This window comes from Dermochelys coriacea, chromosome 3 (genome assembly GCF_009764565.3).
Source record: "Dermochelys coriacea isolate rDerCor1 chromosome 3, rDerCor1.pri.v4, whole genome shotgun sequence".
NCBI classification, from domain to species: Eukaryota; Metazoa; Chordata; order Testudines; family Dermochelyidae; genus Dermochelys; species Dermochelys coriacea.
In genome coordinates this window covers 149514952-149529115 of record NC_050070.1, presented here as the reverse complement: position 1 = coordinate 149529115, position 14164 = coordinate 149514952, and the positions used below count along the sequence as shown (strand labels likewise).

The 14164-nt window shown below is 46.2% G+C and overlaps 1 protein-coding gene across 5 annotated transcripts in view; it reads right to left on the bottom strand.

Moving 5' to 3' along the window:
* ABCC10 (ATP binding cassette subfamily C member 10) overlaps nt 1–13363 on the bottom strand; it is a 29732-nt gene extending 16369 nt beyond the window's left edge. Inside the window, exons 1-3 of one of the 5 annotated variants that reach the window (XM_043511546.1) lie at nt 13049–13363; nt 3848–4044; nt 617–1997 (exon numbers count right to left, since the gene is read on the bottom strand). In XM_043511546.1, the coding sequence (XP_043367481.1) occupies nt 617–1997; nt 3848–4008 (1542 nt within the window). In that variant the 5' untranslated portion in view covers nt 4009–4044; nt 13049–13363. Of the gene's footprint in view, nt 1–616; nt 1998–3847; nt 4045–4150; nt 5332–7052; nt 8004–8067; nt 8253–8349; nt 8573–13048 lie in introns of those variants that run through there. The other 4 variants (XM_038395412.2, XM_038395414.2, XM_038395415.2 and 1 more) reach the window with 4 other exon arrangements.
* Nucleotides 13364–14164: the final 801 nt, after the last annotated feature.

The window sequence follows — 14164 nt, the reverse complement described above, 5'->3', positions numbered from 1 at the left end:
TTGAGAGTTGCCAAAGGATTGGAAGGGCTGGAGAGAACTCTGTTGCCATTGCAAATGCTAAATTAAAACATTACCATAAAATCCTATCACTCTGGAGCCCAGGACACTTTGATAGTAATCCCAAGAGGGAAGAGTCAGTGGTGGAGATGCTCATATGGCAGAAGCGAGAAAGTGGATGACACTGACTCTGAGGGTGCTAAATCAGAGAGGTACAAACCCACTATACAAAGGTGAACGCATGCATGCACTTTGAACCAGCAGTGGGCAGGGGTCCCAGAATTAAAAGGCATCAGCGGGAAGATGGGATGGGAGTGTCTCAAAGGAATGGGCCCTGGGTTCCACAGTAACTGCTACTCACAGGACAGGGATCTATTGGAGAGACTGAACATGCCAGGGAGGCAATGGAACTCCTGAGAATGATATTACAGAACAACTTCCCTCTAGGTGGAATCACAATGACATTGCTTTGCACTGAACTCCTCAGGTATCTCACCTTTCTGCACTCCCATCAGGGTTTTCAAGGTCCCGGCTCATTAAATGGGTTTCACAATATGTAGCCAAAGTTCTAAGAATGACCAGGAAGAAAATGCAGCAATGAACCCAAAGGCTGCCTCACCTTAACTCGTGTGTCTTTGTGCTTCAGCATCTCCTTGTTGTTCTCCATGATACGGTTTGCTATGACCTTGTTGACAGGCAGAAGCAGCAGGGCCAGGGCCAGGCCTCCCAGGAAGGCCACCCCCACCTGCTGGTAGAGGAGGTAGAGGGTGATGGCAAACTGGAAAGGGAGACTCCACACCTCATGGAAGCTGACACAGAAGTTGACCAGCCGATCGGTGTCTGTGCTCATGAAGTTGACAATCTCGCCCATAGTGAAGCCAGACAGACTGCTGCCGCTAACCCGCACAGCCTTGCGATAGATGGCAGAGATGACTGCCGCACGCACCATCAGCATCACCTTATTCACCTCATAGCTGAACTGGTTCCGCAACAGAGCACCCAGGAAGGAACTAGCAAAGAGGCCAAGGGCATACAGCATGCCATGGCTCAGAGGCTCCTGGTGCGACTCCATGAAGCCAACCAGCAGGTTCAAGAGCAGGGGACCTGAGAAACCCAACAGGCTGCCAGCCAGTTTGAGGAGCCCTAGGGAGTAGTAGCGGAGTCCGAAGGCTGCATGCAGCACTGAGAGGAGTTGCACAGCCTGCTGGGCATCACAGCGGCTCCCTGAAGAGGGGGAGATATCTCCACTACCATCACTTTTGGTGACAATTGGGCTAGTGGAGGACATTGTATCTTGCTCCTCTTGGATGAGAGCTGCCTTTTCCTGCCAGCAGGAGTAGAAATGGTCATGGACCCTGGCAGCCTGGAGCCGTCGAGGTAGCAGATAGACATCCTGTGGCCGATTCAGTATCCACTGATAGCCACGCTTCATAAGAGGGTTCATCCAAGCATAAGAGAAGCGCGAGAGCCAGCTTTCACCATCCTCTGCCACTCCCTGCCAGTTATGCGCTGGGATCCCTGACTCTGTGATGAGAGGTTCACGCTGCCAGGAGTCATTAATGGAGCAAAAAACTTGCCTGCTGGCAACAGGAGTAATATACCCAATCACATAGATAAGTAGAGAGACCAACTGCAGGCAGAGGATGGAGAGTCTGCAGATGTGAGCAGCATGGAGGTGGGGCCAGGCCACCCCATTCTGGCAGTACCATACCAGTGTGATGATAAGGGCAGGGACAGGGAAGAGGGCTAGGAGCACCATGGCTGCAGGGCCACGGGAGGAGCCATATGTGGACCTGTAAAGCATGAGGAGTCCCAGGCTATGAGTGAGCCATGCCAGCAGAGCAATGCCACTTGCCAGCACTACCAGATACAGGGTACCCAACTCCTTCTGAGTAATGGCTGCTGAGATTATATCAAGGATGGGGAGGACAGTGAGTACGAAGGAGGCAGCAATTCTGCATTTCCAGCCAGGTCTGTGGGAAGCCCCTGAGTCAGGAGATCTAGTGGAGAGAAAGGTGGTGAAAGCTTCAGAGTGGAGCCAGCTACCATTCCATCATCTCTGACTCGCTCCTCCCCTTCTCTTCCCACAACTACCCAGTCACCCCTAGTTCTCACCCATACAGAGGGTGACAGGCTCTGTGTCCCATTCAGAGATTTTTAGGAAGATAAAAATTGCCACACCTGATCAGATCATGTGTCAATATACTCTAGTATCTTGTCTCTGACAGTGGCCAGAAGCACATACCTCAAAGAAAGATGCAAGAAACTCCACAGTTGACATTTATGGGGAAATTTCTTCCTAACCTGTGATACTTGGTGGTTGAATTAGGTCCTGAACCAGGACGGTTTAAATCCCTGCTAAAAATATATTTTTATCCTCTCTAACATAACTCTGGATGTTCATGTTCTTCATACAAATGTCTGATCCTTTTTTGATTCCTCCTAAACTTTTGACCTCAGTGATGTCTTGTGGCAAAGAATTTCACTGGCTAATTATCCACCGCATAACAAGTTCCTTATCAGTAATATATTTGTGGCTTTTCAATTTCATTGACCATTCTCTTGTTTGTGAATTATGAGAAAGAGTAAATAGGAAACCATAATATAATTTCTGTACACCATTTATTACTTTGTATATTCTCTCAATGCCATGTTGTATTTATATCCCCTCTAACCTAAATAATTTCAATCTCTTTTCATACAGAAGTTTTTTTCAGGCCTCTAAACCATCTGATCACTAGTCTCTGAACTCCCTCTATTTCTACTCAATCTTTTTTGAGATATAGCGAAAGCAGCTATATACAGTACTTCCAGGTGAGGAAACTGATTAATGTAATGGCATTATAATATTTTTCTCTACCCAATACCTTATACAGAATTAAGAATGTATTTGTTTAACAATCTATCATTGCAAATTGAGCAGATGTTTTCACTGAGCTGTCCACAATGATGAACAGATCTTTCTCGAGAGGTTATAGTTAATTTAGAACCCAGCAACATGTAGGACTTTTCTTGTTTTAAAAAATAATACAACCTAAGGGACTGGAGGGAGTGAGATACAGAGAATATATGTGGTTGGCTAAGAAATGATTCAGGAGGGACATGATAACCACCTACAATTATGAAAGGAGCAGGAGGAATTGTTTACGGTGGTACCTAAGGTATAACTAGGACAGGGGTTCTCAGACTGGGGATTGAGGGGGTCACGAGGTTATTACATGGGGGGTCGCTAGCTGTCAGCCTACACCCCAAACCCTGCTTCACCTCCAGCATTTATAATACTGTTAAATATATTAAAAAAGTGTTTTTAATTTATGGGGGGGGGTCGCACTCAGAGGCTTGCTGTGTGAAAGGGGTCACCAGTACAAAAGTTTGAGAACCACTGAACTAAGAGGAAGGAGAAAAGAAATACAACTGGCTTAGCTATGGTATGTAATGCAACAAAACACAAACACAGGATAAATATAACTTTTTCAAAAGGGAATATGTCAGCTGAATATCAGGAAATATTACCGACAATTAGACTTGGGCATCATCTCCCCAAGGGAAACGGTGGAATCTCCATTGATTGGAATATCTGAAACTGAACTGGACAAAACCCTGGGGAATAAACTATAGGGCTAGATTCTACACTGGCCCTGAGAGATACGGATGGACTAAACAGGACCTAATAGTGCTTTTCACTCTGCATATGCTCCAGCACTCCTCCCAAAAGGGAGTAAACACAAGACTGTGAATGTTTCCTGCAGGCAGCTGCCACGTGGCACAGAGAGAAATGATTTCCACCATTCAGGAGCCTTTTCCCACATTCTTCATTACAATGAAGAAGAGACACAGATGGCTACCGTACCTTGGAGTGCCGAGGTAGCAGGCGCTTACTAAAGCAAGGATTGCGTGAGGGACAACATTCAAGATCAGCTGGTTAAAGCAGTGACCAACACTACCATGGACCCACACAGGAAGTGGGTCTTCCGGCCTGGTACCACACAGATCAGCCAGGATCTGTTCCATTTTCTCTTAGGAGCCAAGTGCAACAGCCAGGAGCTCCTAGGGGAGAAAACAGGAAAGAGAATGAGTTAGGCACACAACTAAATCAAACACAGCTTGAGATATGAAAGGAAGATTCCTCCTTTTTTAATAATAAACTCCTTACCACACTGCAGGTCTCTTGTTATGAGGATCTCAAACAATTTTTTACAAACATTTATTACACTTTACTGCCTTCCCCTTATCCCCGTGAAATAGGTAAGCCACACGCAGGATTAACTTCAACCATGACTATAGCCAGATGTAATTTTTCATGTGAAACTTTTTTTTGCTGAAAATTGTAGATTCAGGTTGATGGAAACCTAGGGAGGTGGAGGAAACTCCATCCTTAGAGGTTTTTAAGGTCCGGTTTAACACAACCCTGGCTGGGATGATTTAGTTGGGGTTGGTCTTGCTTTGAGTAGGGGGTTGGACTAGATGACCTCCTGGGGTCTCTTCCAACTCTAATCTTCCATGAGTCTTTGAAACATCTAATGAATTTGTGTCAGATTGTTTTGGTCAAAATCCCCACCCCCACCAAATCCACAACAAATCAAAACATTGTTTTGACATTTTTGAAATGAAACATTTTGATGTTTCAATTCAAAACAACTTTTTGTTTCTAAATTCACTTCAATTTTATAAAAAATAAAAAATATTGAAAACATTTTGTTTGACCCAAAACGACATTTCCCCCCAACTTTTTGGTTCACTAAAAAATTAGATTTTTTTTGTTTTGGGTCAACCCACAACAAATCCCTCTCCCCTGGATTTTTTGGAATGGCCAAAGAACTGAAAAGTCAGTTATTTGTACAACTCTGCCAATGACCGCTATGTGACTATGCCTGGAGTGGAAAACAGTGGTTCTTTAACAGCACGCAGCAATATTATGCAACACTTCAGAACAGGAAGCAGAAGAGAATCCTATTCCAATTGAAACTGCCAAGGGAATTTAAAGATTACCTACAAAAGAAAAAAAGACTGAACTTGTGCTCATTTTTTGCCTCTTACTGATATGTACAGGGGCCTGGAAATGTTTTGTTATGAAAAGGGTTCTTTTATATTAGCAATTCCAGTCCAGTGCATCATGATAAGGTTGACAACTGGAGAACTAGTGAAACATGACAACATGACGTTACAACAAGTAAAAGAGTGAAAGCTGCAGTAATTGAGGGAAAGGGCATTTTAGTCATTGTTTTAAACACTGGGTTTTTGTTTTTGTTAGTGCCTATTTAAAAAAGTATGGATAGGATGAATGGACTATAAGGTGGATAGAAAGCTGGCTAGATTGTCGGGCTCAATGGGTAGTGATCAATGACTCGATGTCTAGTTGGCAGCCAGTATCAAGCAGAGTACCCCAGGGGGTCGGTCCTGGGGCCAGTTTTGTTCAATATCTTTGTTAATGATCTGGATGATGGGATAGATTGCGCCCTCAGCAAGTTCGCAGATGACAGTAAGCTGTTGGGGAGAGGTAGATACGCTGGAGGGTAGGGATAGGGTCCAGAGTGATCTAGACAAATTGGAGGATTGGGCCAAAAGAAATCTGATGAGGTTCAACAAGGATAAGGGCAGAGTCCTGCACTTAGGACAGAAGAATCCCATGCACGGCTGGGGACTGACTGGCTAAGCAGCAGATCTGCAGAAAAAGACCTGGGGATTACAGTGGATGAGAAGATGGATATGAGTCAGCAGTGTGTCCTTGTTGCTCAGAAGGCTAACAGCACATTGGGCTGCATTAGTAGAAACATTGCCAGCAGATTGAGTGAAGTGATTATTCCCCTCTATTCGGCACTGGTGAGGCCACATCTGGAGTACTGCATCCAGTTTTGGGCCCCCACTATGAAAAGGATGTGGACAAATTGCAGAGAGTTCAGCAGAGGGCAACAAAAACGATCAGGGGGCTGGGGCACATGACTTACGAGGAAAGGCTGAGGGAACTGAGCTTGTTTAGTCTGCAGAAGAGAAGAGTGAGGGGGGATTTGATAGTAGCCTTCAACTACTTGAAGGAGAGTTCCAAAGAGGATGGAGTTAGGCTGTTCTCAGTGGTGGCAGATGACATAACAAGGAGCAATGGTCTCAAGTTGAAGCGGGGGTAGTCTAGGTTGGATATTAGGAAACACTATTTCACTAGGAGGGTGGTGAAGCACTGGAATGCGTTACTTAGGGAGGTGGTGGAATCTCCATCCTTAGAGGTTTTTAAGGCCCGGATTGACAAAGCTCTGGCTGGGATGATTTAGTTGGTGATTGGTCCTGCTTTGAACAGTTGGTTGGACTAGATGACCTCCTGAAGTCTCTTCCAACCTTAATCTTCTATGATTCTACATCAAGAACTAATTGAAATTTTGTAGACTTTGAGCCCTCCGCAGCAAACCAGGAAAACTAGACTACAGCTATATCTACACAACAGCCTAAGTCGTCAAAACTTATGTTGCTCAGGAGGTGTGAATATTATCGTAAGGAGAGAAGCTCTCCTGCCAACATAGTTTCTGCCGCTTGTGGAGGTGAGAATTTGTGCCGATGAGAGAGCTCTCTTCTGTTAGCATAGAGTATCTTCACCACATGCACTACCAGCTGCGCCACTGCAGCGCATTAAGGGTAGACATGCCCCAATGAGCCTGAAGATATGTTTGCACTACAAGCGCTGTAGTGTCAAAACAAGTGCTGCAGTAGTGTAAGCACTTGCTACAGCGACAGGAGGGGTTTTTCCATTGTTGTAGTAAATTTGCCCCCTCGAGAAGCAGCAACTAGGTCGACAGAAGATTTCTTCCAGCAACCTAGTGGTATCTAGCTGTCTAGAACTTAGGCTGGCTTAACCACATCTCTCAGGGGTGTGAATTTTTCACACCTCTGAGGGACATAAGACATCTATACTGGGCCAAATAACTGGTCCATCTCGCCTAGCATCCTGTCTTCTGACACTTGCACTTCAGAGGGAATAAAAATAACAGAGCAATTATTGAGTGATCCATCCCGTTGTCCAGTCCTACTTTCTGGAGGTTTAGGGACAACTGGAGCATGGGGTTACATACCTGACCATTGGCTAATAGTCACTGGTAGACCTAATCCAGTTATACTTTTGGCCTTCACAACATCCCCTGGCAATGAGTTTCATGGGTTGACAGTACTGTGTGAGGAAATATTTCCTTATGTTTGTTTTAAACCTGCTGCCTGTTAATTTCATCAGGTGATCCCTGGTTTTTGTGGTATGTGAAGGGGTAAATAACACTTCCTTATTCTCTCTCACACCATTTACGATTTTATAGACCTCTATCATATCCCCTTCTGTCTCATTCCTAAACTGAATAGCCCCAGTCTTTTTAAATCTCTCCTTCTATGGAAGTTGTTCCATAACCCCAGTAATTTTTGTTACCCCTTTCTGTACCTAGAAGTAGCTAGGTTAATCTAAATTTTACATGTAGACCAGGCCTTCCATTTCCAAGGTTAAGAAAATAAGCAAAGCCTTCCCCCACTTCACCCCCTATTTTTATTTTAAAACAGGTTAAACCTTCTTTCAGGCCTCTTTCTCCATCATAAAGCAGGAAAGAAAGAAAGAAAAAAAGGCACAAAGCCCCCTTTCTACAATAATCCTCAGCAGGTCACAAACTTGTTTCCTTGGATGGGTGATGGAAAGGGGCCAAAATTATTTTCCAAAGCCAGATTCAGCCAAACACTTGGTCTTAGCAAATCTCAAACCTAATTCCCATCACTTTGGGTACAACCCTGACTGGGCCTGAAAGGAGAGAAAATGCAATTTACTAGGGCGGGGAGGGAGTTTTCGGGCTCCAAAAAAACAACAACAACAAGTCCCATCTCGCCTGGGGCCGGGCAGAGGAAAGCTGGTAGGGAAGGACCATCCAACAAATAAATCCTGGGGAAGGGGGGTAGCAGGGTGTCTCCCTTCAGCGCAGCCCTCGCTGTTTGAACGAGAGACGCGTTCGCTGGGAAGCGAAAAGTCCCTTCGATCGCACCCGACACCGGCCCCGTTTCCCGCCCCTTCCCTCCCCAAACCCCGCCCGGTCCCGCGGAGGGTCGGCCGGGCTCCACCTTCCCTCTCGCAGGCGGAGCGCCAGGGCGGGATGTGGCCAAGGCAGCGGGCCCAGCCCGGCTCTGGGAGCGTCCAAGCGGGTCCCGGGGACCCCGGCCCGCCTGAGCCTCGCGCACCCGCCCGGCCCGATGGCCGCAAGGGAAGGGTCCCCCGGCCCACCCGCCAGGGGCAGGCAGTGAGGACAGAGCCGGGGCCGCCCACAGCACCCGCCAGGGGCTCGGGGGATGTTATTGGCTGTCTCCCCCTGAGCGGGCGGCCTTTGACCCCTGCCCCCGCGGTACCTGAGCGCGTCGCCGTCTCCGCTCCTCCGCTGCGCTCGCGAGGACGAGCCCGCACCCATTTCCTCGCGGCCGCGCTCCCTGCCGCCGGGAGGCCGCACTGCAGCCGGGCCGGCCTGGCGACGGCGAGCCGAGAAGGACAAACACGGGCCCTGTCCCGCGGAGGGCCTGGGCGCAGCGTCCGCGTCAATCCCGAGCCGCTCCGGTGCCAGCCGTGCAGGGCCCCGGGGCCGAGCAGGCAGGAGGAGGAAGCGCCCGTCCATTGGCTCGGCACAGGGGAGTGTCAGACACCTTCCCGCCCCGGGTCTTTCCCCGTCTCCGCGGGTGGGCAGCTGGCAGGGCCCGGGCAGGTGCCGATCACTGATCGTACAGCGGGGCTCGTCCCTTCTGGGAGCCTCTGGGTGACCTTTAAAACCCCATGTTTTTGTTAGCTCCTGTTTAAGTAAACGATAGAAGAGAAAAGGTCTAAATTGTTATGGGCAGGAGGGGAGAGGGTTAATGGTCATTTTAGAATTAGTCCTTTTTGCAAAAAGAAAAGGAGGACTTGTGGCACCTTAGAGACGAACAAATTTATTTGAGCATAAGCTTTCGTGAGCTACAGCTCACTTCATCGGATGCATTTGGTGGAAAAAACAGAGGGGAGATTGATATACACACACAGAGAACATGAAACAATGGGTTTATCATACACACTGTAAGGAGAGTGATCACTTAAGATGAGCCATCACCAGCAGCAGGGGGGGAGGGAGGAAAACCTTTCATGGTGACAAGCAGGTAGGCTAATTCCAGCAGTTAACAAAAATATCAGAGGAACAGTGGGAGGGGGGGGACGACAATGGATATCTTCAAATCAGCGGCACTGCGATGGGTACCCGCATGGCCCCACAGTATGCGAACGTTTTTATGGCTGGCTTAGAACAACGCTTCCTCAGCTCTCGTCCCCTAATGCCCCTACTCTACTTGCGCTACACTGATGACATCTTCATTATCTGGACCCATGGAAAAGAAGCCCTTGAGGAATTCCACCATGATTTCAACAATTTCCATCTCACCATCAACCTCAGCTTGGACCAGTCCACACAAGACACCCCCTTCCTGGACACTATGGTGCTAATAAGCGATGGTCACATAAACACCACCCTATATCGGAAACCTACTGACCTCCAATTATACCTTCCTGCCTCTAGCTTTCATCCAGATCACACCACACGATCCATTGTCTACAGCCAAGCTCTACGATATAACCGCATTTGCTCCAACCCCTCAGACAGAGACAAACACCTACAAGATCTCTATCATGCATTCTTACAACTACAATACCCACCTGCTGAAGTGAAGAAACAGATTGACAGAGCCAGAAGAGTATCCAGAAGTCACCTACTACAGGACAGGCCCAACAAAGAAAATAACAGAACGCCACTAGCCATCACCTTCAGCCCCCAACTAAAACCACTCCAACGCATCATCAAGGATCTACAACCTATCCTGAAGGATGACCCATCACTCTCACAGATCTTGGGAAACAGGCCAGTCCTGGCTTATAGACAGCCCCCCAATCTGAAATACTCACCAGCAACCACATACCACACAACAAAACCACTAACCCAGGAACCTATCCTTGCAACAAAGCCTGTTGCCAACTCTGTCCACATATCTATTCAGGGGACACCATCATAGGCCTAATCACATCAGCCACACTATTAGAGGCTTGTTCACCTGCGCATCTACCAATGTGATATATGCCATCATGTGCCAGCAATGCCCCTCTGCCATGTACATTGGTCAAACTGGACAGTCTCTACGTAAAAGAATAAATGGACACAAATCAGACGTCAAGAATGATAACATTCAAAAACCAGTCGGAGAACACTTCAATCTCTCTCGTCACTCGATTACAGACCTGAGAGTGGCTATTCTTCAACAAAAAAACTTCAAAAACAGACTCCAACGAGAGACTGCTGAATTGGAATTAATTTGCAAACTGGATACAATTAATTTAGGCTTGAATAGAGACTGGGAATGGATGAGTCATTACACAAAGTAAAACTATTTCCCCATGTTATTTCTCCCTCCCACCCCACCCCCCACTGTTCCTCAGATATTCTTGTTAATTGCTGGAAATAGCCTACCTTGCTTGTCACCATGAAAGGTTTTCCTCCTCCCCTCCCCCCCCACTGCTGGTGATGGCTTATCTTAAGTGATCACTCTCCTTACAGTGTGTATGATAAACTCATTATTTCATGTTCTCTGTGTGTGTATATCAATCTTCCCACTGTATTTTCCACCAAATGCATCCGATGAAGTGAGCTGTAGGTCACGAAAGCTTATGCTCAAATAAATCTGTTAGTCTCTAAGGTGCCACAAGTACTCCTTTTCTTTTTGCGAATACAGACTAACACGGCTGCTGCTCTGAAACCAGTCCCTTTTGAGACCAGGAGGAACCTCGGCCCCGGCCCTGCAGTGAAATGGGTGCAAGCAGACCCCTGTGCTGGTGCAGAGACCTCTGGAGTTCAGTTGGTCTTTGTGCAGGTGTAAGGGTCCACCCACAGAGATCTGACTTCCCAATGGGTACCATAGCCAAGGGTGCCATTCAGAAGACAAACATCCAGCATTACAAAGTAATCGCATATGTTATTCATCAGTTAAGTAAATCTATGCCTGCTACCATAAAGTTGATGGAGAGACACTACAGAGACAGTCAAATCAACAAGGCAAATAATAAAAAATACAAATTAGAGAGCAATAGAACTTGGGACTCTTGACACACAAAGCAATAACCCCAAGGAATATACAATTTGCCGATGACACTACAATGAAAGGAGTTGCAAACACTAGGTTAGAGAAATATAATACAATGGGGGGAACAGAGGTAAAAGAGAGGTAGAAAATACTTAAATAAATTGAGTTTTAAAATATGCAGCTAGTACATCTGGGGAAGAGTAACATATGGGAAGGAGAAACGTGGAAAGTAGGAATGGCTGAAAGAGATGTATGGGTGACTGAACAACAAATTAGACATGGCCTTGCAAAGTGACACAGCAACTAAGCAGGTCAATCCAATTTTGGGCTGCATACAGAGCGTCGTATCCTGGAGTAGAGAATTCACAATCTCGCTCTAATCAGCTCCACGGCAACAGCTTCTAGATGTGTGCCATTTTGGGTACTTCATTACCAGAAAGATGACAAACTGGAGGGAGATCAGAGAAGGGCAACAAAACACGTTTGTGGGTCAAGTTATGAGGAAAGGGTAAAATATGTGCAGCTTAATGAATCTGAGTTCTTTAAATATTTGCCTAACTAGTACACTGGGTACATATACAAATACTATGCAGCCTTCCTTCCCCTCCCACCCCCCAGAAAAAATGCCTAGAAAGCAGACCGGTGTCCAAGAACAACAATAATTGTTTCCCAAATCCCATTAGTTCCCTCACAGGTTTCCCAGACATCCCTCCTGCTCCCCTCATCTTGGTTCTCAATGTCAGTCACCTGTTGTCAGATTCTTAAGATTTTAAGGCCAGAAGAGACCATAAGGATAATCTAGTATAACTAGGCCAGAGAATTTATATCAAATTACTGCTATATTGAGCCCATGGCTTAAATTCTCAGAATTTATTCTGCCCTGTGAGAGGCGCCCCAAGGCTTGAGGTTTCTGCACCACAAGGCAAACCAGGGCTCAGGTTTTCAGCCCCGCAGGAGGTGCTAGAGCTCCTGCAGGTTTGAAAATATTTACTGGAGCTCCACTCCAGATGACTCCGGCTGAAAGTAAGCCCTGACAGAGCCCAATCACTGTATTTGACTAAAGCATGTATAATGTGAGGCAAGCAGAATCAGGAAATACAAGACACAACTTTTAACTACAAACACACAGGCCCTCAGCAGATGAGATAAAGGCTCAGCTTCCTCAAGTCAGATAAGAAGGAACTGATATATACATAAGCAGGTCCAACATTCCCATCTGGGACAGAACAGTTGCATGCACATACAACCCATCTATTACAGAATGATAGGTGGGTGTAAGGTCACCCCCACAGTATGAGCACTCTGGCTGGTGGAGAAGGGAATTGTGATTTTTCAGTACTGAAGCTATGAGTACATGCCTTTGCCAAGGTCTCTCTGACCCCTGACTCTGCCAGAGTTAACTTCAGGGCCAGAAAGGCTACCCCCTCCAATTCTGTACAAAGTGGTAATTCTATCATCAGATGCAAGCAATTCCTTGTAGATAGCAAGTGTCTTTCCAACTCCCAGCCAGTACAGACACACATGGTGAAGAGTCCTCTGTGTTTGTGAGAGTAAGTGTCAATGTTATCAGTGGGGTGCTGGGGAAACAAAATGCCAGCAGCATTCCTGTCTGGGAAAACAAAACAATCAGGCTGAGGGAGTTTGAGATAGAAGAGGCAGAAGTAAAAGCTGTGAGGCCAAAGCACCTTCTTATCTTAAAAAGAAAAGGAGTACTTGTGGCACCTTAGAGACTAACAAATTTATTAGAGCATAAGCTTTCGTGAGCTACAGCTCACTTCATCGGATGCATTTAGCTCACGAAAGCTTATGCTCTAATAAATTTGTTAGTCTCTAAGGTGCCACAAGTACTCCTTTTCTTTTTGCGAATACAGACTAACACGGCTGCTACTCTGAAACTTCTTATCTTAGGCTCCTTGAAAGAGAGAGAGGGAGAGAAAGGAGAGTCGAAGCAGCTGGCACTCACCAAAGGCTTTTGCAGGCTTTAAGGGGATGGAGAATGACTGAAGCCCCAGGGTGGATACGGAGTGCCCCCAGTCCCAAATAGTTTGTGCTCACTGCCAAGACTCCTACCTGAGCCCATTTGGTGTTTGGACTCCTTTCACTTTGCTCCTCTTATCTTGTTTTTGCCATGCTGTGAAAGATGAGAAGAAACTGTGTATAGGATCAAGATTTCTCTACTAAGTTCCCATTTAGGGTGACCAGATGTCCTCATTTTATAGGGACAGTCCCAATATTTGGGGCTTTTTCTTATATAGGTGCCAATTACCCCTGCCCCATGTCCCAATTTTTCACACTTACTATCTGATCACCCTATTCCCATTAGGTACTCCTGCTCTCCCCTTCTCCACAAGAGATAGTACCTCTTCCCCACCATTGCGTCTTGTGCTATTCTTTTCACATCAGAACACTGGCTTTCAGCTGGAGTTACTGGTAGATTGAGTGAAATGGGGTCCTGCCCTTCCTCTCAGACAGAGGGACTCAAAGGGCATGAATACTGTATTGTAAATAGGGACAAAAGGAAAGAACTGGATCTGTGTAGGCCATGACTGTGAGCCTGTATTCCACTCACTAGCCCTCTATCAATGTTAAGTATTATTACTAAGGGGCAAGAAAAAGGTTTATTGGTCTATTCTGGTCCGCCTGGTTGCATAAAGCAATTATTGGTATATCTATATGCTTGTCCCATACTTCTGCCCATGTATCCTGGCTCCTCCTGGTCCTAAATGTAACACTTGCCTGCATGTAGGAGTCAGAAGGTACCTTTATCATGCATGTATTCCGGCCATTGATTCTGTACACACTGTGTGTGTGTTCGGTGGGCTCTTTCTTGCCTCTATCATACTGTTTAAAAGGCTATGAAGAAAGTTTATATTGACTTTAATAAGTCAGTCAGCTTCCATATAGAAGACATGATGATGGGATTTCTGCTGTTGCTTTATGTGCTCTCTCGTCAAGGAAGGTACAACTGAGGAAATGTTGTGATACAAAAGGAATCTCAAGCACACAAATATGAAACATCCGAGCTTGGATCTACCCTTGAATAAAACATTACAGCTCTTCATTGTGCTGAAATCTTACT